The sequence below is a fragment of the Polyodon spathula genome, chromosome 3, assembly GCF_017654505.1.
Source record: "Polyodon spathula isolate WHYD16114869_AA chromosome 3, ASM1765450v1, whole genome shotgun sequence".
Classification (NCBI taxonomy): Eukaryota; Metazoa; Chordata; class Actinopteri; order Acipenseriformes; family Polyodontidae; genus Polyodon; species Polyodon spathula.
The window spans coordinates 60462344-60486715 of record NC_054536.1 but is presented as its reverse complement, the minus strand read 5'-3'; the positions used below and the strand labels follow the sequence as shown (position 1 = coordinate 60486715).

At 36.8% G+C, this 24372-nt stretch overlaps 1 protein-coding gene across 3 annotated transcripts in view; it reads right to left on the bottom strand.

The window, feature by feature from the left end:
• Positions 1 to 24372, bottom strand: part of LOC121313270 (ER membrane protein complex subunit 2-like) — a 54394-nt gene that overhangs the window by 2375 nt on the left and 27647 nt on the right. For all 3 annotated transcript variants that reach the window (XM_041245634.1, XM_041245635.1, XM_041245636.1), the window contains 5 exons: positions 12066 to 12151; positions 11871 to 11930; positions 8811 to 8892; positions 8503 to 8613; positions 7527 to 7631 (listed from right to left, as the gene is read on the bottom strand). In XM_041245634.1, coding sequence (XP_041101568.1) covers positions 7527 to 7631; positions 8503 to 8613; positions 8811 to 8892; positions 11871 to 11930; positions 12066 to 12151 — 444 coding nt within the window. The remainder of the gene's footprint in view (positions 1 to 7526; positions 7632 to 8502; positions 8614 to 8810; positions 8893 to 11870; positions 11931 to 12065; positions 12152 to 24372) is intronic.

The following is a 24372-nucleotide window of genomic DNA, read 5'->3' as shown; positions in this document are numbered from 1 at the left end:
CATCATTTTCAAATATAGATGTGCACCAGTATAAAATGAGCTCCGATGTCCCTACAAAGTTACAGATTGCAAGTTACTTATAAAATGTTACATTTAACTTGAAATCTGTTTAAGAGCTGAAAACAATAAAAAAGGGGTTATTATTTATTTATTTATTTATTAGCAGATGCCTTTATCCAATACACAATATCACATTAGATAAGAGCAGTTAAAGTACAGTAAAATAAGTAAGAAACAAGATCAAATTCAAACAGCAAAATAAAGAATACAGTAAATAATCACATGTAAGAGTGAGTTCGACTAAGAGCAGTTAAACATAGTAAAAATATTTGCTTATACTAGTAAAGTCCATTAAGAGCACGTAGTAAGTACAATAAACAGATAATAACGATTTAAAATAAGACAAATTACAAAAAACGTGAATATGGATACCTGTAAGAGTAAAATCAAGTAAAAGATATAGTAAGTATCTATAATTAAGAGCAGTGGTAGAATACAGCAAGGTATGGAGCAGTTCAGTGCAAGTACAAGCTGATATAAGTACTGGTACAATTGGGTGCCATGTAGTCCAATGTAGTAAAGAGTTGTGAGGTTTATAGATGCTGTCTGAGCAGGTGTGTCTTGAGGAGGCGCCAGAAGGGACTGCGCATGTCCTGATATCCGTGGGTAGGTCGTTCCACCACTGAGGGGCAAGGGTGGAGAAAAAGCAGGCTCTGGAAGCGGGTGGGGGGTGGGGGGGGGGGGGTGGGGGTGGGGGGTGGGGGGGGGGGGGTGGGGGGGGGGGGGTACAGCTAATCTGTCAATGGTGGAGAAGCACAGTGGGCGAGGGGGTGTAGGGAGAAATAATAGTCTGGAGATAGGAAGGAGCAGAAAGGTCGAGATAGCGATAGGTGAGTACAAGAGTTTTGAGTTGGAGGAAGCAGAGCAGTGGTGTAGCTGGGAGAAACGAGGAAGTGAAAAGACAAGGCGAACAGCAGAGTTTTGGATGAGCTGCAGCGGACAGATAGCAGAGAGGGAATTGCAGTAAGCAAGGTAGGACAGTACCTGGGCCTAAACTAGGAGCTGTGTGGAGTAGTTGATGAGGAAGGTGCGAATTCTGTGTATGTTGCTGAGGAAGAAGTGAGAGTGCTGAGAGTAGGTGAGGGAGGGGTCAAGGGTGACCCCGAGGTTTTTGATGGAATCAAGTGGAATAGCAATAGAGACATCAGCAGTGGGGGAGGAAGAGGGGGGGAGAAAAGGAGGTCTGATTTGGAGAGGCTGAGTTTAAGATGATGCGAGTGCATCCAGCAGGAGATGGCCGAGAGGCAGGTAAAGATATGGGAGGAAATTTCAGTCAGAGGGGGGAAAGGAGAGGAAGATCTGGACATCATCAGCATACAAATCATATGAGAGCCATGGGAGGAAATAAGGGGACCTAGGAAGCGAGTGCAGAGAGAAAACAGGAGGGGTCCTGACAATGAGCCTTGGGGGATGCTTGTAGAATGAGAGCAAAAGACAGAGGGTGGGTCACACCAGAACACCCGGTACGTGCGATTGGAGAGGTAGGAGGAGAACCAGGCAAGAGCAGTGCTGGAGAGTCCCAGTTCAGTGAGGGAGGACAGGAGAGTGGTCAACTTTGTCAAAGGCAGCAGAGAGGAGAGGGAAGTGGCGTGGGCACAAAGTTAGTGTCGGAGAGAAAAGCAGTTTCAGTGGACTATATGGAGAGAAAACCAAAAATTGAGAGGGTTGAGCAGAGAATGTGTTGGCAGGAAAGCAAAAAGCTGACGATGTTATGCTCGCTTGAGGCTTTTAACAGGAAAGGGTTAAGGGAGACAGGACGGTAGTTCTGGAAGGATGAGGGATCAAAGGAGTTTTTTTTTTTTTTTTTAAGATGGGGTAGTGCAGGCCTGTTTGAAGGTAGAGGGGAAAGACAGAGAGTACAGGTGTTGAGAAAAGAGAAAATGAAAGGGAGTAGAGCAGGGGCAGCAGCCTGGAAGAGGTGAGTGGGCCCATAACACATGTGGTGGGTTTATGGCTCTGGAGCAGGGAGCAAATATCAGAGTGAGAGGGGTGAGAAGGAGGAGAAGGAGGGTAGATTAGTAAGGGTTGCAGAGGATGATGGGGAATGAGTTAGCAGAGGATAGGGGGTGGGTGGGGAAGGAGGAGAGGTACTGAAGAGTTTGCGGATGTCTGTAATTTTGAAGGAGAAGATGGAGGCAAAGTCATTAGCTGAGAAGCTGGAAGAGGGGTGGCGGGGAGGTAGCGGAAAAAGTTTACAGGGATTGTCAGTAGAAGACTGAATGATACAGTGGAAGTAGGAGCGTTTGGCAGAGGTGAGTGTAGAAGAGAAGGAACAGAGACGCGAGAGATAGAGATCTAAGGCAGAAGGACGATTGATCCAGTTAATTGAGAGCTCAGTTGGAACAGGTTTGGTAAGCCCTGGGTTTAACTAATCCAAAGGCGTTTCTTTGACTATTCCTACTTTATACATAGGCACGGAACTGTGCATGTGACTCCCATGTTACGCAATCACAGGAAGCGAGATCAATTGAAAAAAACTAAACAAATCATAGATAACACGCTTCAATGCATTCTGCACGCCCCTCTTCGTTATCCTCAATAATATGCAAAAAGATGTACGCTACACTTTAAAGACTACGGTATAAAGGATTAACAATTTAGGGTGGCTGCTGTTCCTATTAAGAACTGGGCAAGGGTTTACAAAGGATAGAAAATTCTTAAATCAAAACTAAATGTAGTTTAAATACAAAACAACCTAAAAAACACAATGTGTCTGAAAACTCCTATATACTTTGAAAATGCAATGAACTCTGACGTTTGTCTAAAATTGTCCGCTGTCAATGGGAATGTTAATATATACTTTGTTAAAAATATCTGACAGATTTTTTGCACCTTATTTTCTGAAGCTTATGTCAGCCCTGTCATCACCATTGGAAAACTCCTTCAGCACAATACACTTAATGGGGGATCCACAAGTCTAATATATCTTAAGTAACACAATTAAGACAAATTTGAATGCTTTGTTGAACAACATAAAGTGGTCACTTGTAGGTAGTATAATTTCACAGGCACGTCCAAATGACCATAAACCTTCACCTGACCCCCTTGTTAGCTTGGATAATTGATATTCCCCAGTGCTAAATTTGTTTATTCCCAGCTCAAGGTATGATAACAACTAGGTACCACTTGAAACCTTTAATGTTAACATCAATCAGTGTACACATCCCAAAATGACAAGGAGCCTCAGCTTCACAATAAAAAAAAAAAAAAAAATCACCAGCCCCAAAGGCAAAAGTACCATGCCCTTTAATTGAGCTTTTTACCAGTAGGTGCAATCTACCTATTCAAACATACTTGGTTCCCATAACTGCTCACTGAGATTAACTTTGAAGCAGTAGCAGAGATTGCTCATTACTTCCTTTCCCCAGCTGATAAAGAAACTTATGCCCTAAACTTGAAGGGAACAGAAGGGCTTTTCTTTTATGGCCCCTATTCCCAGGCACACAGAAATGGTCCTAATCAGATGCTTAGGGAGTTCCAATTCCTCAAGAATGAGCTTTGATGCAAAGAGAGCTTAAATTCCATTATGGTTCTTGGGAATCTCAAGATAAAAATCACTGAAGCTTGAAAATACAGAGGTCAGAAGTCCCAGCTTTACAGCTAAAAGTGAGAATTCACAACACCAGAAATCCGTGCTTACCTAGTCATAACATTAACGAACAATGTAATTCAACAATAAAAGGATGGCATTCCCGTGAGTCCTCAAATACAATTCTTAACAAAACAACAGAACAACATTTTGTAGTATTTTAATTTGTGAACAGTGCCTTTACTACCAAAGATATCATGTGCAAATCAACAAGAACTCCAATGTAATATGATCAATGTACAGCCAACTTTTACTGGTGAAGCAGATACATAGGCCTATCTATAAAAAGGTATTAAGGTTACTCACAAAAAGGTATGATCATCTATTCAAATCACTAATTATTTAATTGTTTAACAGCTGCCATTTGTCCCAAATAATATCTATATTCCCTGGCTGAGCTAGGGGGATATAATCCCTAGTACATGTCCTTAGAAAGTTTTAACAGAATCACAAAAACAATATCACTCTACCAGTTTTATTTGTAACAAAATGTAATTTAAAGTAAATTTCAAGCTTTTTAATAACATGTCAACTGAAGAATGGTTAAGTCAAAACGTCCTGGAAAACAAGGCAAGCACCTGGAGATGTCTACCAACGCTGTAAGTAGATTATGAGAGTACTGTTGGACAAACTGAAAAACGTATTACAATTACAACGACTACTACTACTACTTGTGCTAGATATGGGAGTGTTATTGAACAACAACATTGAAAAATGAAAATACACAATTGGGCAGTTCATGTTTTTCAAGACTAGTTAAATGAAAAGAATAAAAACACGCATTCTGAGGAAAACATTTGCCAGACTTTAAACAGACTTCACCACAAATTGCATGCACCGGTCAAAAATAAAGAGGAACAACAGTATGGTATACAGAGTTATATTTCTTTGACAGCTGGGATACACAGACATTTAACAAGCCCTCCATACTGCAAACAAATAAATATAATACAAACTCAGATTATACATCAGCCAATAATGGGTTTACCTCAACAATAAACCAGCTCTGGAGAGAGTGCAAGGATGAGATCATACATCACCCTGCTATCAGACCTGACAAAACTAAAGTCCTCTAATGTTTTAAATACAAACACTCCAAGGCCTGTTGTATAAAATTGTATGGTTTGACATACAAACAGATTTTGGACGATGAGGAAGAGAAAGCTATAACCTCATAATACGATCGAAACCGATGAAAATGTGTCAATAAAAGCAACAAAAAAAAAAAAAAAAAAAAAAATCACAACAACCCCACAAACACCTTAAAATCCAACTTCTGAAGGAGAATGTACGACAGCCTTGATGATCCATCAAGTCACTGGAGAAATACATTATGAAATGTCCTAAGAACCTGACATCTGCAGCAAGCAGCACCACTTCCAAAGGCCACACTTCTACTGTCCAATTACAAGGCAACTTTCCCAGAAGCATTTTTAATAACTGCCCAATATTTGAAAACAATCACCAAGGAAACTAGTACACCCAATTTCCTTCGCCGATCTTTGTTCTCAGTTTATTCAAATAAAAGTATAAAGTTTTAAAAAATGCTGTTTTGTACACTCATTTTACAGAAAAGTTAATAGGCAACGCTGTTATAACGGAGAACTATATATTGTAGAAGATTCATTTTAGAGTGGAAGGATACATTCAAAAAAACGAAAAACAATGAATGAATGAATGAATTATGCTGTAACACTGAAGTATACAAGCAGAAAGACCCTCCACATCAGGCATTATGGACCATTTGGATGTACTCAAGCGGTCCATAATGACTGGTAATGCACTCTGTCGGTATTAGTGCTTACATATATATATTTTGCAATGTCAAATAAAAATCTTATATGACCTCATACATCATACATTTCTGTGTTCTCCATAAGCTGTATTGTGGGTCTCCAGAGTGGTGCATCCGGTTAAAGGATGTGCCCTGAGAGTTTGGAGATCGCTGGTTAGAATCCAAGCTATGCCACGGCCGACTGTGGACGGGAGTTCCCAGGGGGTGGCGCACAATTGGCCAATCGCTGCCCGGGCGGGGTAGGGGTTGGCTCAGCTGGGGAGTCCTTGGCTCACTGCACATCAGCAACCCGTGACTGGCCAGGCGCCTGCAGGCTGGCCTGTATGCAATTCACAACTGCGCAGTACTCCGACGCCGTAAGTCTGGATATGGCTGCAAAGCGGGCATGCGGAGTGAAAAAACAGCGGATGGCTGATGGAACTCATTTCGTAGGACGCGAGTGCTTGTCTAACCCAAGTTAGATCGGGAGTTGCAGCGGTGAGCCAGATTTAATAATAACTGGATATTCCAAATTTGAAAATGAATACAAATTATTGTTAAAAAAAAAAAAAACAGATTTCAAAAATGAAGAATCAGGGTCTTTCAAAATTGCAACCAAAATATATAAATTTCCCAAATGATCTGTAAAAGTCTTAACTTCAGCAATTTTAAAACATAAATGGATGGATCACTGATACTCTAGGAATGAATGGTATACCAGAAAAGCATTACGTCAAAAGTGTATCACGTTAAAGTTAAAGTTACTTTGGGAGCACTAAGCCTGCTTTTACTAAAACAACTCAACTGGAAATGTTAAACCGACTACCTAATTGTGAAAACAAAGTAACGGAAACTGTTATCAGTACCACATTCTGTTTGGCTTATGTGCCAATAAATGCTTATACAGAAATCCAGTTGAGCTCATAGTGTGGGGCAAATCTCATCTGTTAGACCTTTTAATGGTGTGGTGCAATTTCAGGACTAATACTTGCTGAGTAAGGAACCACTTATTATGTATTTAAATGTTAATGCCTAAATAAGTAACATATATCCAATACTAGTAGTTAGGTTTGAATGAAATACCAATTTAAAAGATGTATACACTCAGTATGCCATAGCAACAGTGTAAACTAGTTTAGTGATACCATCTGAATATCACCTCACTTTTTCCTCTTACAGCACAGTGGTAGATCTGAATAGTTTTCCTATATGATGGGACTGCTTTAAGTTTATGAATCATCTACTTAGTATGAACACATGTATATATATAATATATATATATATATATATATATATATATATATATATATATATATATATATATATATATATATACACACACACACACACACCCACACATAAATACACATCATCCATGTTTGATTTTCAAAATCAATCTCTCAGATGTCAGGGCCATGGTGTACATATTATGGATGAAAAACTACCTTTAAATAGTGCAAAAAGTATGGAAATTAATGAAAAGCAGCCCATGGTTTCAGTCTAAGGGCACATATGGAGTTCATCAGAAACAAGTCTGATTATGCCATTATCGCACAACTTCAATATTCATTATTTCAATAATCACCCCACTAGCGGGGAAATCATTACTACTGATTATTCTCAGCACCATTTCGAAACACATGGTACTCTGAGGGTTTGCATGCCATAGGATTGCCATACCCATAATGTAACAACACAGAACATATAAGACGCAGTATCATATAGTCTATCATAATAATTGACATGAGGTTTTTCTGAAAGTATCTTTTGCTAAGCATGTTTCCTATCAGCTTACAGGCAGTTTATTCTTACTGCTGCAATTACATTTCACACAACACTGATGCCAAATCAATGCAAAATGGCCCTCTATGCCAGAAGCTTCCTTTTATAGGCTCCACTAGGCAAGTGGATTTACCAGATGTACTGCTATGTGGTTCTCTATTACAGTTGAGCATCTCTTATGTACGTTCTTTAATTCCATGCAGACGACAAATGGCTTGCATATTACAAATACATTTTGTTTTCAACTGTTATCTTGTTAACAATGTTTTTCAAAAAGAAACAAACGGGATACTCCAATGTTAAACATCAGGGAGGACTCACCTGGTAAGCTCTATTGATCTGGCTTGCCGCCCAGGCTGCATACTTCACATTGTCTTTCTTCACTTTAACACTCACTTTAGGGCTAGCAGCAATGTGGCTTGCAGACTAGAAGAAAGTGAGGCGAAAAGTCTTTAAAATGGATATGGAAAAACACAACAGTAAACAGTCTTACTTGTTCTTGCATCAAGAAAAATGAAGGAAAAAAATGTAAGAAACTATTTTCAATATATATATATATATATATATATATATATATATATATATATATATATATATATATATATATATATATATATATAGACACACACACACATCACTGTTATAATCCCTCACAGATACCGCTGGTTAACTGCTGACAAGCCTGACATTCCATAGAAAAGTGTGGTGAAAGGAGAGAAATGTGACTCATCCTCTCCACCCTCAATTCCACTATACTCCTAACCACAAACCATACATCAAATCTACATACTATTGCCGTCGTTTATTGAAACACTAATATCTGAAAGTATAACTGGCAGCACTTCAAACATTCTTAAGTTGTGCTTTGAAATTTTAAATATCGTGGCAACATGTATCCATGTTTTTAGTAGAAGTAGCAAAACATTAGCACAGTTCTTTACAAAAATCAATTTGTACATTTTCTTTTTTTTGTATTTTACTGCTGTACAATATAGGCATGAAACTCTTTGATGCACAGATCCTCTTAGGTTCAAATACCATTCACTGTATCCAACAGAGTACCATAGTTTAAACTAATGTGCCACAAGACATTCAACATGTCCAATTTTCAAAACAGCGTCAAGCTGTCCCAGTTTCTTACAACATTTCTATATTTAAAGTGGTTTCCTACCAGTTTTATTTATGGAAAAACAAAACAAAGCAAAAAAATCAGCAAATCATTGTATGGACTTCATTCCAAGAATTAACAAACTATATTGTGTTCTAAGCTTTTATAAACCAGCACTTTAGAGCTCACCATGTATAGGCCAAACAAAGCTCTCATATTTCTGTTGTTTAGCTTGAGTGCTTGTGCGAAGTATTTTCTTGACAGTTCCAGGTTCTCGATTCCACCCTGGGTGTACTTAACCTGCAAAAAAAAAAAAAAAAAAAAAAAAACAGTGTAGACTGTACGAAGGTTCCAGTTCATGTATCAGAATATGCTTTACTTTTCACAAATTGATTATTTATTACATTAAGTTTGTTGGGCTAACATTCTGTAGTAAATAACAAGAGCACGCTATACTTTGTGCATAAAGAGGTATTATTGTATTTTGAAATAAATACCTCTGCGTACTGCTCACAGTACAAGTGATTGTGCGGATTGGTCATCATAAGCTCCTCTAGGGAAAATGCTGCTTTTGCATAACTGAAGGAGAGGAAAAATAAATAAATAAATAAAATCTAGGTTATACATGTCTTACAAAAACAAAACAATACTGCAATCTCTCTTATGTTATTAACATCTTGTTCATATTAATTGTGTGACTATTCATACAGCATTACTTGAGAGGAATGTTGGTAACATGCATTTTCAAAGGGTGCACTATACATGTGACAGCACAGTATATAGGCTGATTCCTGAGAAACAGAGTGCACCCCTTGGCTATTAGACTCCCTATAATGAATGTGCACACTTTCAGTTACTTCCATTAAATAAGCCTCAAATGGAGCACTCCATTTTCCTGATGTGGAGTCTGGAGAGAACCCTGAAAGGCTAATAAGATTAAGTTGAGTGCCATTATGCATTTGAGATAGCAGCATATTAGACAAAGCATATTGTCTGCTGTTTATTTTCAAGTGTGGTTCTAAAGAATATTATGTATTTGTTTTTAAAAACCACGGGTCAATATAGAACCCAAAAGGCAGAGAAAGCCGCTGTTATGTTTTTTGCAGAATAAAACTATAACTATGACCATTTAATTGTATGATTATCTATACCCCACACACAATATATAAAAAACATTCACTTCTTTTACATGCAAAATCTTGGCAAATTGTTCAACTAATGTCACTTCCGAAGGTTTGTGTATTACAGTTCCCAAATGAGTTCAAATCCTCCAGAACACTGACCTTTTATCACCCATGAATGCCATGCTTTTGAGACCAGACTAAGGTCATTAACCATAATGCTATGCATACAGTACTAAAAACCAAGAGTCATGTAGGTTGTGTTCAACATATGATGGTACCTCTCAAAGAAACCATTTTCTAACACAATCATTTTACAGTAAAGACAGAGTTAAACTGGATATTTGGGCTATCTAGAAAGAAGTGCAAAATCTTAAATTGAATTTGTTTAGTTGTAAAATGTAAGTGCACGAAATAAGCTGATTTGAATGTACTTGTTTGAGTTTTGTTTAGTAGGGATTTTATTAGGTCGCTGTCTGTTCTTAATCAGACCATACTCTGCTCTACTTTATTGCTACTGTGTGGAATATAAATACAGTTAACCTTCATAAAGACACATTCCCTGCATATTGTAGGATCATGTGTGTGACCTCGCACAGTTCTGCATTACTACAAAATGGAATTTACAATTTGTGATACTTGTGTAATCTTATCAGTGTGCAACTAAAATTTCAAACAAATGTAAGCACTTCACCAGGATATGAACGAACACCTTATTAAACTGCATGCAATGAAGTTGCCATTAGTTCACTTAATGTCTATTTAACGGACTTCAAAGTAAAGAAAGGTTCAAGAGACCAGATCTGCTCTGGCTTTTTTCTGAAGACTGAAGGCTGCTTACAATTACTGCTTCCTTTTTCATAAATACTTTCAGATGTTCTTGTACAACAGTTTTAGCTGCTCAATGTTATTTATCTGTAGAGCAGCACTTCAAATACTCTGCAGATTCTGTCAGCACACTGAACAAATAAAACTTGATATACTAACATCTTAATAAACCTCAAATTGTAACTACTTAACCCCTTCTCCTTGAGAAAGAGTTAAACAAAAACAGCAATTTATGGTACAGAATAGTAGCTTAAGGAGACTTCCAAATGATCAGATTTATAGGATATCTACTGTAGCTGAACATTACTACAAAAGCCATATTTAAAGTTAGATCTCACAGTATTTATTATTTCCTCTTGTACAAGCTATTACTTCTAAACCATGGCAAGCTAAAAATTGAATCTACATCTTTTATTTAGCTCAGCTTGTTCTTGTGAATGGGGTGTTTGTTCCCTTTTAGCCAAACAATATTTTTTCTGGCTTGGAAAGGGCCACCACCTTCTCTTGGGAATAGTGTCTGTACTGCTCCCTCTATGGAAAAAGGGAGGAGATAATGCAATACAATCTCGGCAGGAAAGTAAAGTTTGTGACAAAAAACTGGCCCGCCTTTAGATAGCGGGTGGAATTAATGCTGCAATATTAGAAAACCTTCACTAAGCTGTGAGCTAATCCGTTCACACTGGGATTTCCTCCTGCCACAACAGCAATAAAAACTACTAACAAAAACATGAAATATCCAATAATCAGGTTCTTACTACGGTCAACATTCTTGGGACTACTTCTTTCTTACCAGGGTGACAGACTGTGTACTGCTCAAGGCCTTTACTCCTAATTCTTAGCTCTAAACAATAACAAGGGATAAAAAGTGACACAAACAAAATGATTTTCCTAGCACACTTGTCTCCGAGACAATTCTCCTAGCAACTGAGTTATCAGCAGGGATATGGGAAGTTTTTTTTTATCCTACAAGGGTGAGAGGCTTACATTCAAATCCTATTAAGCACTGATGCCTTGAAACAAACAGGGACAATGCCCACTATGGCTCCAGCAGAGCTTGGCATTTCATGCCCTATTGTATTTTTCTAACAACCTGCTTGGATCAAGCTGTTCAGCATTGTTGTGGGGCTGCAAAAACAACCTGTAAAGAAAATTAAAGTGATTTATAAAGAGGACTTTCACAAAAGTTGTATGTCTTTTAAAGGTTTATCTTTTTCATTAGAATGCCCAAACCAATTAAACCAACACGGGTTGACTACAATGGTAAAGTTGTTATAGCTAATTTTCAGGATTAAAAACTTTAATACCAATAAACAATTACGAAAATCTGTACAGAATATAACTGAATGGCAAAAATGCAAATCACATGAAAAGACTAGACTATGTATGTTTTTTTTTATGTCCATTTATACACAGTTGTTGCATAATCAAACAAGTCTTTCATGTGTCTTTGGCTCAGTCCATCAGACTATGAACCAACCTACTCAAATCTCTCTGAAATCCAACTCCCAAATGTCTCTTGATGTGTGTTGAAAGATACACTTCCAATTAAAAAGTGGAAAAAAAAGTCACACCACAATTCTGTAAGAGAAATATATGAAGTATAAGTACTCATGCTCGTTGATGTAAAGCGCTGCTAGTTCATGCCAAGCTTCCTGGTCTCCAACGAATCTGTAAAACAGAAAGGGACAAGTCTTAGAAATGACCAGAATGGGAGAAAGGGGGGTGTAAATAAAATGCAAATTCCATTTTAATTAAAATGGGTTTATCCGAAGGCGTAGTTCAATCCTCTTGTAAAACACTCACTGCTCCAGATACTCATTCAGCTCCCGGATGGCCTCTGTGCTTTTCCCTTGGGCTTTGAGAATGGCAATCTTACGCTTCCTTGCAGCCTGTGGATTGACATTAATAGAGGATTAAAGTCTCAATTCCTCAAGTGTTTGTTAAAAAAGGGTAATTTGACTGTGCAAATTATTATCTCAATGCCATTGGAATTTCACTTCTGGCTGGAGGTTTACAAACATTCCCCCAGACATCCCACAGGGTGTTGTAAAAACTCCCTTCACAATCACGTTACGTATGCTGTGCTTTCGTTGCAAAGAGCGCACGCATCATTTCATCCTGATAAATGATTGTCCACATTCTAATAATTAAAAAACAGCAGGGGAGCCTAATCTTTATCCATCCCTAATGATTTTCTGTCATTCATAAGATTTACATCTCAAGGACAGAGTGTCAAGTAGGATTAGAGAGTCTCTCACTGGCACCTTCCATTTTAATGCGTTTTTTTACAACCTGTTGCACATGATGCCAAGGGTAGACTGAAAAGTAGGTTTGCATTTAAAAGTTACGTTCTTCATAATAAAAAATAAATAAAAAAGTGGCATATTATTCTTAAAAATAATGAAGACTAGCTAGCACAGTCAGTAGGGCGTGTGCTAGAGAAATGTATCATAGGCAGCACTTTTAAGTGCATTTCTCTATACATGTCAAAGAAAGTGTATTATTAATCACCACCACCAGCAGTTTTTCGTCATGTGCAGTTACATAAGACAAAGTGTCTATTTTAACTTTCTATCCGCCAGAGGAGGGCGCTTTTCCCTAATGTGTAATATCACATCATTGTAATGTTCAGAAGGTCCCATTTGTTCTCTAATATACTGTAAATACAATATATTCTTTATGATGCTATGCCACGAATGATCAATATTATATTAGTGGAAATAAATCAGTTCTTTCTTGTTCAGGTCGGACTGCAAACAACAATACCCCAGTTGACACAATTTGGCACAACTGGAAGATTCTGCTTTAAAATGCACAGAAATGTCAAAGGATTTTATTTTGTGTTGGGGCTTTTATTTTGTACATCTGTTGTGTTTTACCTTTCCCTCCACACACCATGTGTAATACTTACCATCAACAAGTTGTAAACAAAATGTACTTTGTTCAGATAGATTATTTTCAATTTCATTTCTTATTAAAAGTTTAAAAAAAAAAAAAAAAAAAAGTAAATAAAAAAAAGTTTTGATAAGCGACTGTCGTTAAAATTCTCTCCGGTCTTAATGTGGTTTTAAAAATTGCAGATCTTAAAAGCTATGAAAGGGAAAAAAAGGTGGGAAATGCAAGTTTGTTCTCTGGAAAAAACCACTATCATAAAGTAAAGACATAGTTCTTGAGAGGTTAACCACACATGCTTTCCCCAATCATTCAATCCTACTGCATATTTAATAAATATTCATTATTTTCCCCAAAGGTTTTTCAGCTTTTACCTAATTCCACAAATCACTTGTACCAAAAACAGGTATTTTTATATTTTTTTGTAAATCTTCATTTAAAGTGGTCATAATCACTGTGTAAACAATACACTGAAATCCAGTTATATAAGTGTCTTGAACAACAACAGAAACAAATGTATCTGTAATGACAAAATAACAACATGGAATTTATAATATTATTAAAATTAACTTGAGTTTCAATTTACTGTGATTATTACCTTGTAAATCTTGTCTGTCGTGCAAGACACTATAAAACCTGGTTTTAAAAATCACTCATATTTCCTTGGTTAAAATATGTCACAATAGGTCAACTGTACTGGAGCAACCAAATTAAGGTGTTTATTTAATCAATTTATACTCCACTGGAATAAGCAATACAGAAGTTTTTTGTTGTTTTTTTTGTTTTTTTTAAATCGCATTTTTACCGCACTTTGGAATCTCTGTGGATTGCCAAAACACCTATCTGTGGTTTCCCAGAATTACCCCTCAAATAAGTAGCTGATACAAACCAGGTGGCTTATCCTGGTACTGTAAAATGCTGAAGCTGGGTTTATTTATATCCAGCTGGGTAAAGGCTGCTCACATAATCAAGACCAAGAAACTTCACTTCTAATCAGGACATCTTAGAAGTCTTTGAAAACTGCAAAAGTGTCCATCATTCTAAACTTTTACATCAATAAAAAAATGGACGCACCACAGCTTACCACAAATCTGTTTTACCTACGCCACAACTATTGCTGTTGAATATTTATAATGGAGATTTAAATTAACCTCACGTGTGCATGACATATACTGAAGCCAAATCATGCAATGATATTATTATGCATGTTCTACAAACTCTGAAGAACCTGTTACTGAAACAGCTCAGGAAACTCCTCATTTCACACCTAATGACAGGACTGCTACACTTCTGACTTACAAAGCGCAGACAATGATAAAAGATAAATTATTGCTATAATCATATTACCAAATTTATGTACAGTATTTACTCAAACTTAAAGTTCAAATTTGGTGGGAGCAACTTGACTTTGAGGGTGACTTGGATTCAGGGTGAGTTGTGTGTCAGAAGATGGAGATTCAAACTGACAGCCTATTGTTGCTTCTGAACGTGACAAAGTCATGTTGGACAAATTAAACAAAGAAAAATACAGATTTACCCTTTCTTAACTACCATAAACTGCAAGACTGTTGTTCAATACTGTAAGTACTCTACAGTACATATTTTCTTTTCCCAATTGCAATATTTGGTGACTTTGATGCTTTAATGTACGGTAATAGTGTTCCCTGCTGTCACCTAGAAAATAAAAAGGGTAATTTAACCGTTTACTGTGGTTTTTATTTTTTATTATTATTTTTTTTTTTTTTTTAGTTTAAGAGTTAGATGACTTTCCGGGCCCGGAAATATATAATATATATATATATATATATATATATATATATATATATATATATATATATATATATATATAAATATAATGGATATATAAAAATAAACTATGGCTATTTTACCACTCACCAAAAATAACTGTTTTTTATAAAATGTCAGTGAATTTATAAATCAGCAATTTTTTCATATATTTTTTGTCAATTTGCACGAACATGAATAATGTTTGCTTATTAATCCAACCATGTTCCTGCGGCCAGGCCACCAGGAGATGATTCACCTCCCCTCACGCAAACAGGCGTGTCGAGCTGAATTTGGGGGGTATGAAAATGCTTTAAAAAGCCAGTATGCTGTATGACTTCATGCTACTGAGACAGGCACTCACTATGGGAAGAGCAACTCCAGTCATGACCTCTACCACCACGAGTCATTGTGGTATGTTAAAGTGATGTCTATGTGAAGACCACAATGACAAAATAATTTTTCAAAGAAACCTTAGCTACATTACAAGAAAGCACCTGTATTGTAGTACATTACACAAAGGGCAATCGTGTTACAGATGTCAGTTAATTGGATTAGAACTTCCAAAAGCAGACGTGCTTTTATTGCAGATGATATCAACAAATGGCATGATTTCTGTATTTATCACCAAGAACAGCTCATAAATGTCCACTGCTGGACGAAAGCCTCTCCAACAACTGCCAAGTCTGTAAATTTTGGCAAAGAAAAACTGTTCTGGCCAAAATCATTATTTTAGTTTAACTGACACCTTACATGCAGGTACTTGATACGTCACATTTTTTTAAACCAAAAAAAGCACCCTTCCAACTTGACTGGTTAAAATGTAAAATGTATACAAATTTATTTGAATTAATCCTTTTCAGTTTAAAAACTGCTGTCCTTATATCATTTTTTTCTAAGTTACAGGTACCACAGGGAACCAACATTAGACTGCTCTGTATGGATGTTTGACAGTCAATGAAGATATTTTTTCATGATGTTTCCTTTCATTCTTAGTACAGTAATCTGTTGGGTATCCACCCGTCACATATCCGCCCGAACCGTTTATCTGCTGTGATCAGCCTCTTCAGCAACGTTAATTTATTACTGAACAGATAAGATCCTACCAAAGTTTTCATACACTGTGTTGTATGCTGGTAGTGTCACGCGAGCTGTTCAGTGTGTTGATATGTAAATAAATCTTGTTCGTTTGCGGGCGTATCAACTTCTACCTCCGTCTCGTTCTCTTGTTTGTCACTCAGCGGCGAGTGCACACACCCACACGGCAGATGACTACTCTGTCACGAACATTAATACCCTGCATCTTTCTAAACAAGGGATTTAGCATAGCTACCTAACACAAACTGAACCTCAAAACACTAATATAGTATAGTAACTGTTACAGCTGTGTATAATGGCATTTAAAACAGGATTCATTCATCCGACTTTTTACATATCCACCCTTATTCTGGTCCCACAGCAGTCAGAGATGCGACAGATTACGGTAGTTCTTATTGTGATTACTCACACACAAGAATGTGACCAGGTGCTCTGACTAGGAGTTCAGAAGCTGCTCTTCTAGTTGCCTGCAATATACATATGTAATACAGGCTAGATCAGCCAAAGTGTCTTTATATTATTAGAAAACTATTCAGTACCATCAGCTTCAAACAATAGCTGGCTTCTATTGCAAGGTAGATGCCCGCTGCTATGGCACACCACCAACTGTGAATCATTTAAAATTAATCCGCGCAAGTACTGGCTTATTCATTTTGACTTGCCGTAATGAAAGCTCACTTTACATCTCATGGACAGCAAATACTAACCAAAGACAATTGGCCTAAATTCATTTTATTATCTGCCAAAACCAGCCAAACAATACTTGCACCAACAAAAGCAACCAGTCCGTACCAACATCTGCCGAATCAGCCAATCACAGCCTGTCAGCTAGACTGAAGCTCAGCGTCTTTTAACAAACCGAGACATGGACAATTCAGTAATATTGCTCCATTCAGATATCTGGCAATGTCCAGATAAACTATAAGTAAAAAAAAAAAAAGAAAAAATTGTTTAATAGTTTTTTTTTTTTTTTACTTTCTCTCATTATGTATGTGATCATTTACAAAGTTTTTCAAAACCTTTTTCTAAAACTTATCAGCAGAAGGGTACCTGACGAATCATAACAAGTTCAAGGTAAATCTAAGTTTTTTTTTTTTTTTTTTTTTTTTTTTTTTTTAAATAAAATAATGATAAATACCCTTGTCTTCGGCTCTGGACGCATAAGTCCAGTCAAGACCAACTACCTCACGGTAGAAACTTCATCAACGGGCACTATCGTTCAAGTAAGCTTGAGCACCATCTAAGGCCAGGGGTGACCAACCCTGGTCCCGGAGAGGTGCAGGGTCTTTTGGTTTTCGTTCCACCAGAGTTCTCAGTTGCTTAATAAAACTTATTAACTTATAAAATTATTTTCTTAATTGGTCAACACAAAAACATTTTCCAGGTCTTTAGCTATTAATTTCAAGGTACCCATAAATCTGCCTTAGACAACTAGAAATGAAGAGAAGTTCCTTAACTCAAGTATATTAACAGAAACTAAATCACTAATTGTACTTAGAGCTGTTAAACATTGTATACATCATAAAAATGTAATGGGAAAGCACAAAGAAAAAAAAAAACTAAGAAAATGAAATGTGGAGCTGCTTACTGTTAACATAGTAAAAAGGTCAAGACTGATGAACTAAGGACACACGCATATTAAAAAAAAAAATGCCTTTAGCAGTAAATGTCCTTTTACTTTTAAATTTGAATCTTCTATGGGGAATTTAAAGTTTCAGAACGCATTTTTCTGAATGCATATCTTCATACCAAATTGTAAACATGTGGATACCTTCCTTCTATTCTGAACAGTATACACATATTTAAGTTTTGTGCTTGGATTTTAAGAAGCACTTGGGACCTTTACAAACATATGGAAGTAGGTAGTTCAGAATGCCATACAGAACTTTATTAAATTCTGAACCTTTCCAAACCCATTTTTTTTTTTTTTTTTTTTTTTAACTTGGCAAAGAGACCAATATTCCAGTTGTCATGATTCTTTTTAATTAGCATAAAAGGAGCTTAACATGAAGATCTGAATGTTTACATCACTTCTGGTTCTCATTAAAACAACATAACCAGCACTGTTCTTTGGAACTGCCCAGATTTTTCACGGTCTAAGAAGAGCTGGTGCTATCAGTTAACAATGCAATTAGGTGAGGACTCTGCAACCTGATACAAAACTGGTCAGATCTCCTTGAGGTTATTCAAGGGGTGTTCCTATAAATCTCAGGTCTGTACGACAGAGACAGCCCTACTTGCTGGACAAAAGTTAGTGTCAGGAAGTCTGCTTTAAGTGCTAGGCCCTTTTTCATTGATCAGAGTAAAATCAGAGAGCTATACAAAATGTCTACAGTTTTTCTATTATTAAAACCATTGTAAATTCTTAAGTCAGATATCACATGATTAACACTAGAACGACCGTGTTTATAGACATACCTAGAACAACCATGAGCAGTCAGTTTGACCGGTGTATTAAAAACAACAAACATTATAATGAAAGGACAAACATTGAATATAAGTTGTAGTTTTATTCAGGAACGTCATATAAAGACATCTACACAACCGAAACATTGTAAATAAAACATTTGAACAGAAATGTGTATATATAGACATATTACATAAAGCGCAACCTCAAAAAATGGTAAAGAATGAAATAACAAACATTTGAAAATAAATGTGTGTATATACTGGTATATCATGTACATACAAAACTGAACTGAAACGATGTAAAATAAGTATATACAGTGTCTATAGAAAGTCTACACCCCCTTGAGCTTTTTTCACATTTTATTGTGTCAGTGCCTCAGAGTTTCATTCATTTAAATAAGGATTTTTTCCCACTTATCTACACACCATACTCCACACTGTTAAGGGGAAAAAAGTTTTTATTGAGAAAAAAAATTATATATTAAAAATACAAAACTGAAAGATCATAACTGGATAAGCCTCCACCCCCGAGTTAATACTTGGTGGAAGCACCTTTGGCAGCAATTACAGCTGTGAGTCTGTCGGGATAGGTCTCTACCAACTTTGCACATCTAGATTTGGCAATATTTGACCATTCTTCTTTATAAAACAGTTCAAGCTCTGTCAAGTTCCTTGGGGAGCGTTGATGGACAGCAATCTTCAAGTAATGCCACAAATTTTCGATTGGATTTAGGTCGGGGCTCTGACTGGGCCACTCAAGGACATTTACCTTTTTGTTCCTTAACCACTCCAGTGTAGCTCTGGCTGTGTGCTTTGGGTTATTGTTGTGCTAAAAAGTGAACTTCTGTCCCAGTTTCAAATTCTAGAATTTTTTTTTCACTTGGAAGTTGTGGGGTAAGATGTGTAGATAAACGAAAAAAAAAAATAAATAAAACTTTTAATGCATTTTAATTCCAGGCTATAAGGCAACAAAAGGTGAACATTTTGAAAGGGAGTATATACTTTCTATAGGCACTGTACAATACATGGATTTATATTGCCTACATAACAAAGAACATATACACAACTGAACCTATGCGTTTACATATAGTATAAATCAAAATGACATGAATAAATAAATAGTTCAACAGAATGGGCTTCATTAACAAAGTGTAAAGTGCTGGCACAAATCGCACAGATCCTGCACTTTTCAACATATGAACTGCACTTACCCCAGACTGTGCGCATTTGGCACAGCTATCAACAGTCTTATTGCCATTACATTTTGCAATCTGGCATTGTCGTCTCCTGCGGCTGGCTCCTCGGCCACTGTAATATTCCTTCCCGATTTGTAGCAGAGAATGCTACTGTCAATGAAGTGGGTCCAAATTTCAGATGCCAGGGCAAATGTATCGTTTTGAAGAAGTCGGGAGCTTTTGGTTTGCTTCAGATGAAAATGCAGAAACTGTCAAATTTCACAAAAGCAATTCCGTGGCATTGCTTCTGAAAAAAAAGCAACTCCCCAGTTACTGGACTACAAACTGTAGTGACAGACTTCTGGCACCAAATGCTCCACAGACATATACTAGTGCAATGAAAGCTTCTAATTCCTCTAAGTGCATTGACCAGGAGTCATCTTGTAGTTGTCGACAGGTTTCTGCTTCAGTGCAACATTGTATGTGGTGAAGCGTATGCATGTCAATCACAGTCGAAAAGCACTCAATGTGCTCTTATCAATGTTGCGTTTTGCATATGCCGTGGGCCCTGGAAGTTCCCCCTCAAAATACTGAATTCACCCCTTCTACCTGCAGCTTCAACATCAGGATTTATAGTGTTCTAAACAGTGCCATCGTTACCAGCCTCTTGAGTGTCAGGTGGTACTGGTGCTATTGCTGGAGAAGCGGCTGGATCAGGTGCAGGGGCTAATGCAGGTGAAGTGGCTGGCAACTTTGCAGGGGGTGCCACAGAATTGCTTCTTCTCTCTATGAGATCTCCTGCACCCTATTCGCACACTTGGTCCTGGCACTTCACTACCCTGTTTTCTCAAACTATCAATACCAATTCACTCCCAATCACCTCCCACAAACAAAAGATTTCTCCCCATTATGTGGCCACTCCCCAATTAGCTCTCAACTGCCTAATTGGGGAATGGCCAGACCTGTGATGGTTGGCAGGGCTAGATTTAACCCCATCCCTGCCAACCTTACAGTCCCATTCATACTCTTTACACAAGCAGGGCTTTTGCACAGCCACAAGGCTATAGACACATTTTGATAAAGTAATAACATAACTTTTTAACTTTCATAAATACTTCCAATAAATAGATTTACTCACTGTTTAATCTATTTTACTACATTCCAAATAAAAACTTGGATTGCATCATGAACGAAATAAAATGTGCATCACTATACACGTAATTTCTTTTGCAAATGTGATGTATAGTACCTGACCTGTACCATATTGCAGATAAAAATGGACCATGATTGACTCTCTTCCCAAATCTGAAGCACTGACAACCTCACATGTATGTAGCGATCCCTATTTGGCAGCTTGCATGTGCAGCGTAATCTGAATTCTGTTTAATGCTAAAGTTTTTAAATCCCACATAGATAGAGCTATTCTTCCTCTTGCTACTTAGAAACCATCACGCAAAAGGGGTGATTGAATAAACAATGCATGTTAATGAAATAATTCCATACAATTGTATTGTGCACTTCCCATTCACTATGTAGATCTCAGATGCACAGCTGACAAAGAGAAATGTAATCCAGGGCAACAAAAGCTCTCACTTTTAGCCAGTCTGTTATACCAACATGTCCTTGATCACTTCACCTGGAGACCCAAATTCTTTCAACCTTTTCTTTTCATGAACCAACCAGACGATTCACAGAATTATTAACATACTCCGATTCCAGTCAGAACTTACATGTTTATATAATGTGCCAGTTTCAAAACAGCACAAGTGATACCTAGACAGCTAATGGAAGTCCATGACAAGTTATATTTGTGGATTTATTTAATTAGCTATATGACTCAATGAAGTGTGTTTCCATAATTGTTTCCAGTTCTGTATATTAGCTTGATTTTTAGAATAAAACTACAATGAGATTATTTACTTCTAAAGCATTACTCAAGATATAGAAATAGTTCTGAACTGATTTGACTGATGTTCTGTTAGTGCACCCAGATGTTTAAACATCACCAGCAGATCCTCCTGCTAGAGAGTTAAATCAGTCTGAAATGTACATTTTAATGTTCCATAACATTAACATATAAACACCAGAACAATTGTAGCTTAATTCAAAACCTTAAAGCAATAAGTGAACCACAAGAGGCTGCATCTGTAATTAAGTCACAGGTTTATGGTAAAAACACACATGGAACTTATTTATGTATTTCTTTAATTTTAACCTTCCTCTGTTACTCATTTAGTAAGCACAACTCGGTTTACAGTCGATCATATTCATTTTACTACTAAAAACATGCATTTTTTCTGCAAAAATTACATGCAGTCAAAAAAAAAAAAAAAGATGTTGTGAACAAAAATAAAGAATCCCCTGGTGTATCTCTGATGGAACAGTTTGTAAACATGAAGTGAAATCGATGTGTGAAAAAAAGACATCAACACAGTACGTGAATGCAACTTGACAAATCTTCAAAAGTTTAAAACCACCTTCGAATTCCTGGCTAGCAAATGAACCTTCGAAGACAGCCCTAGGAAAAGGGCATTTCAATGGTATTTTTAAATGAAAGACTAATTCAAAGCCACTTTGTTTCATTTTAAAGGGCAGGGTATTTTATACAACATAAGTCTACAATTATTTCTGCCTTCCCACTGGAAACCAGGTACCTGCTAGGTAGTTACTATAATTTTGACCAGCTATCTGCTATCTTGTTGCATAGAAGAAAACATGCTTGGGTGGTGTTTTGTGAGACTTGAGAGCAGTGGATTTGATGCCCCTGGGGCTCTGGAACTGATGATACAGTCTGCACCATCATAGTATCTTCCTAAAATGTATTTAGTATGTTAAGAATGGTTTGATACCACACAGAGCAAGATTTCTAAACGTAAGCTAGTCTTGAACTGTGGGGTTTGACACAACTGGGAAACGCACAGCTTTTGTTAATAAGAAAGCATGTTTTACACACTTTCGTTTGTTTTTTAAATTGGATATTTTTCATTTATTCTCATCTGCATATCTATGACTTTAAATAGCAACTTGGTATGGGTATGTAATAACACAACGTTACCTTGCCTAATGTAGTCTTGTTGTTAAGATTCACTTTGTATCATTTTCTGTTTCAGTCATTGCATCTTGGTGTTTTATTTATTTATTTTTAACACAGAGGTTTACAGTACCCACTGGCCTCAACAGAGCTCTCTGAATCAGAAAATGATGCAAATTGAATTGAAAACAAGCAGATTACATTAGCTAAGACAACTGTTCTTTCATATCTATAACAAGTTATAAAGTCATAGAAATTGAGATTAAAAAAAAAAAAACATGATTCAAACTTAAAACCTAAATCACACTGAACAAGCAAGTTACATTTTCCTTGATTCAAACCTTGTGTTCAGTTGACAGACATGGATTGTACTAAAATAAATCTCTCATTTTAAAAACTCTTAGAATCAAAGCACTATCTCTGCTTTAATACTAATAAAACAATACTTCCTCTTATTCAAAAGAAACATATCAAATAAACAAGGGGTGTTATAATTAAAGGATAAGGGTTAGCAACAGATCAAAACAGCACCGCGTCACAGCTGACTATAAACCACACTGCAGCTCATCTACTACATTGGAAAAGAAAGAAACTGTATTCCTGAACAGAGTTTACTGACTTTGTCAGCAAGCATCTATTTGTTTGAATCGGACAGTCAGTGCAGTATATGATTTTCACATGGGTTATGAGAACAAATGTCTATGCTTCACTTACAGCACTTGCCAACCTAGAGAAAATGTTTAATGTATCTAAGCAACTCCATGTGTCAGCACACCAGGAGAAACTGGTGAATGTCTAGAGGGGTGCCAAAACAAATAAGGCCACAGTTTCTGTTTAAAACCCTAAAACATTTATTTTCTTGCATGGCCACATGTCTTTATGGAAACAATTATGAGCAGGTACATTATGTCTAAATTAAACAAAGAATAGCTAATGGTTTTTTTTGCTTTGTTTTTAAATCTGGAATGCAAGAAAAAAAAAGATACCATTAAAAAAAAAAAAAAGTGATTCCTGTAGTGTTTACATTAGCAATAAACATCTCTTGTTCAAACAATTACTTGCTGAAAATCAGGGGAGGGTGTCAACTTAATGAATCTGTTCTAATTAATTATTGTTTTAAAATAAAAAATATAGAAACTACCCTTCATAAACTGAACATTTCATTAAATGTGTGAGCAACAGATTATTGGACAGTTGTTATGGAGAAAGTATAGTAATCACAATGCAGGGCTGTTCTTCAGCCACAAGGCCAAAATCTGTAGAACCTCCAATTTGTGTCTGACTTTTTTGGCAAATTAAAGTTTAAACAGCAAAATATGTTGCAAATAGTACTAACTGTGCTGATAAAATATGCTGTGGACTTCCTGTCCACCAAAGACTAGGAAAAAGTCTGAGGTAATTTCCTGAAATGTGTCCACAGCCCACCCCTCAGGTCATTCAATCCTTGGCTGGCAAGCAGGCCCTCACCACAGCACAGCTCAGTTGTTGTTTAATATCTCATCTCTTTACAGTCCCACAAACCGGTGATCAGCTCAGCACATGCAATGTGCACGGATAGAGATTCACCTGCCTACTAAAATGTTTTTCTTAGTATCTTGACATTTTCCTTGGTCAGTTCTTTCAGTGGCTTTTGGAAACCCCAAAAATGTACCCCTTACAGTGTATCATAAACCAAACCTGATGTTAAGATGACAATATAAATATATGCTTGAACCAACAA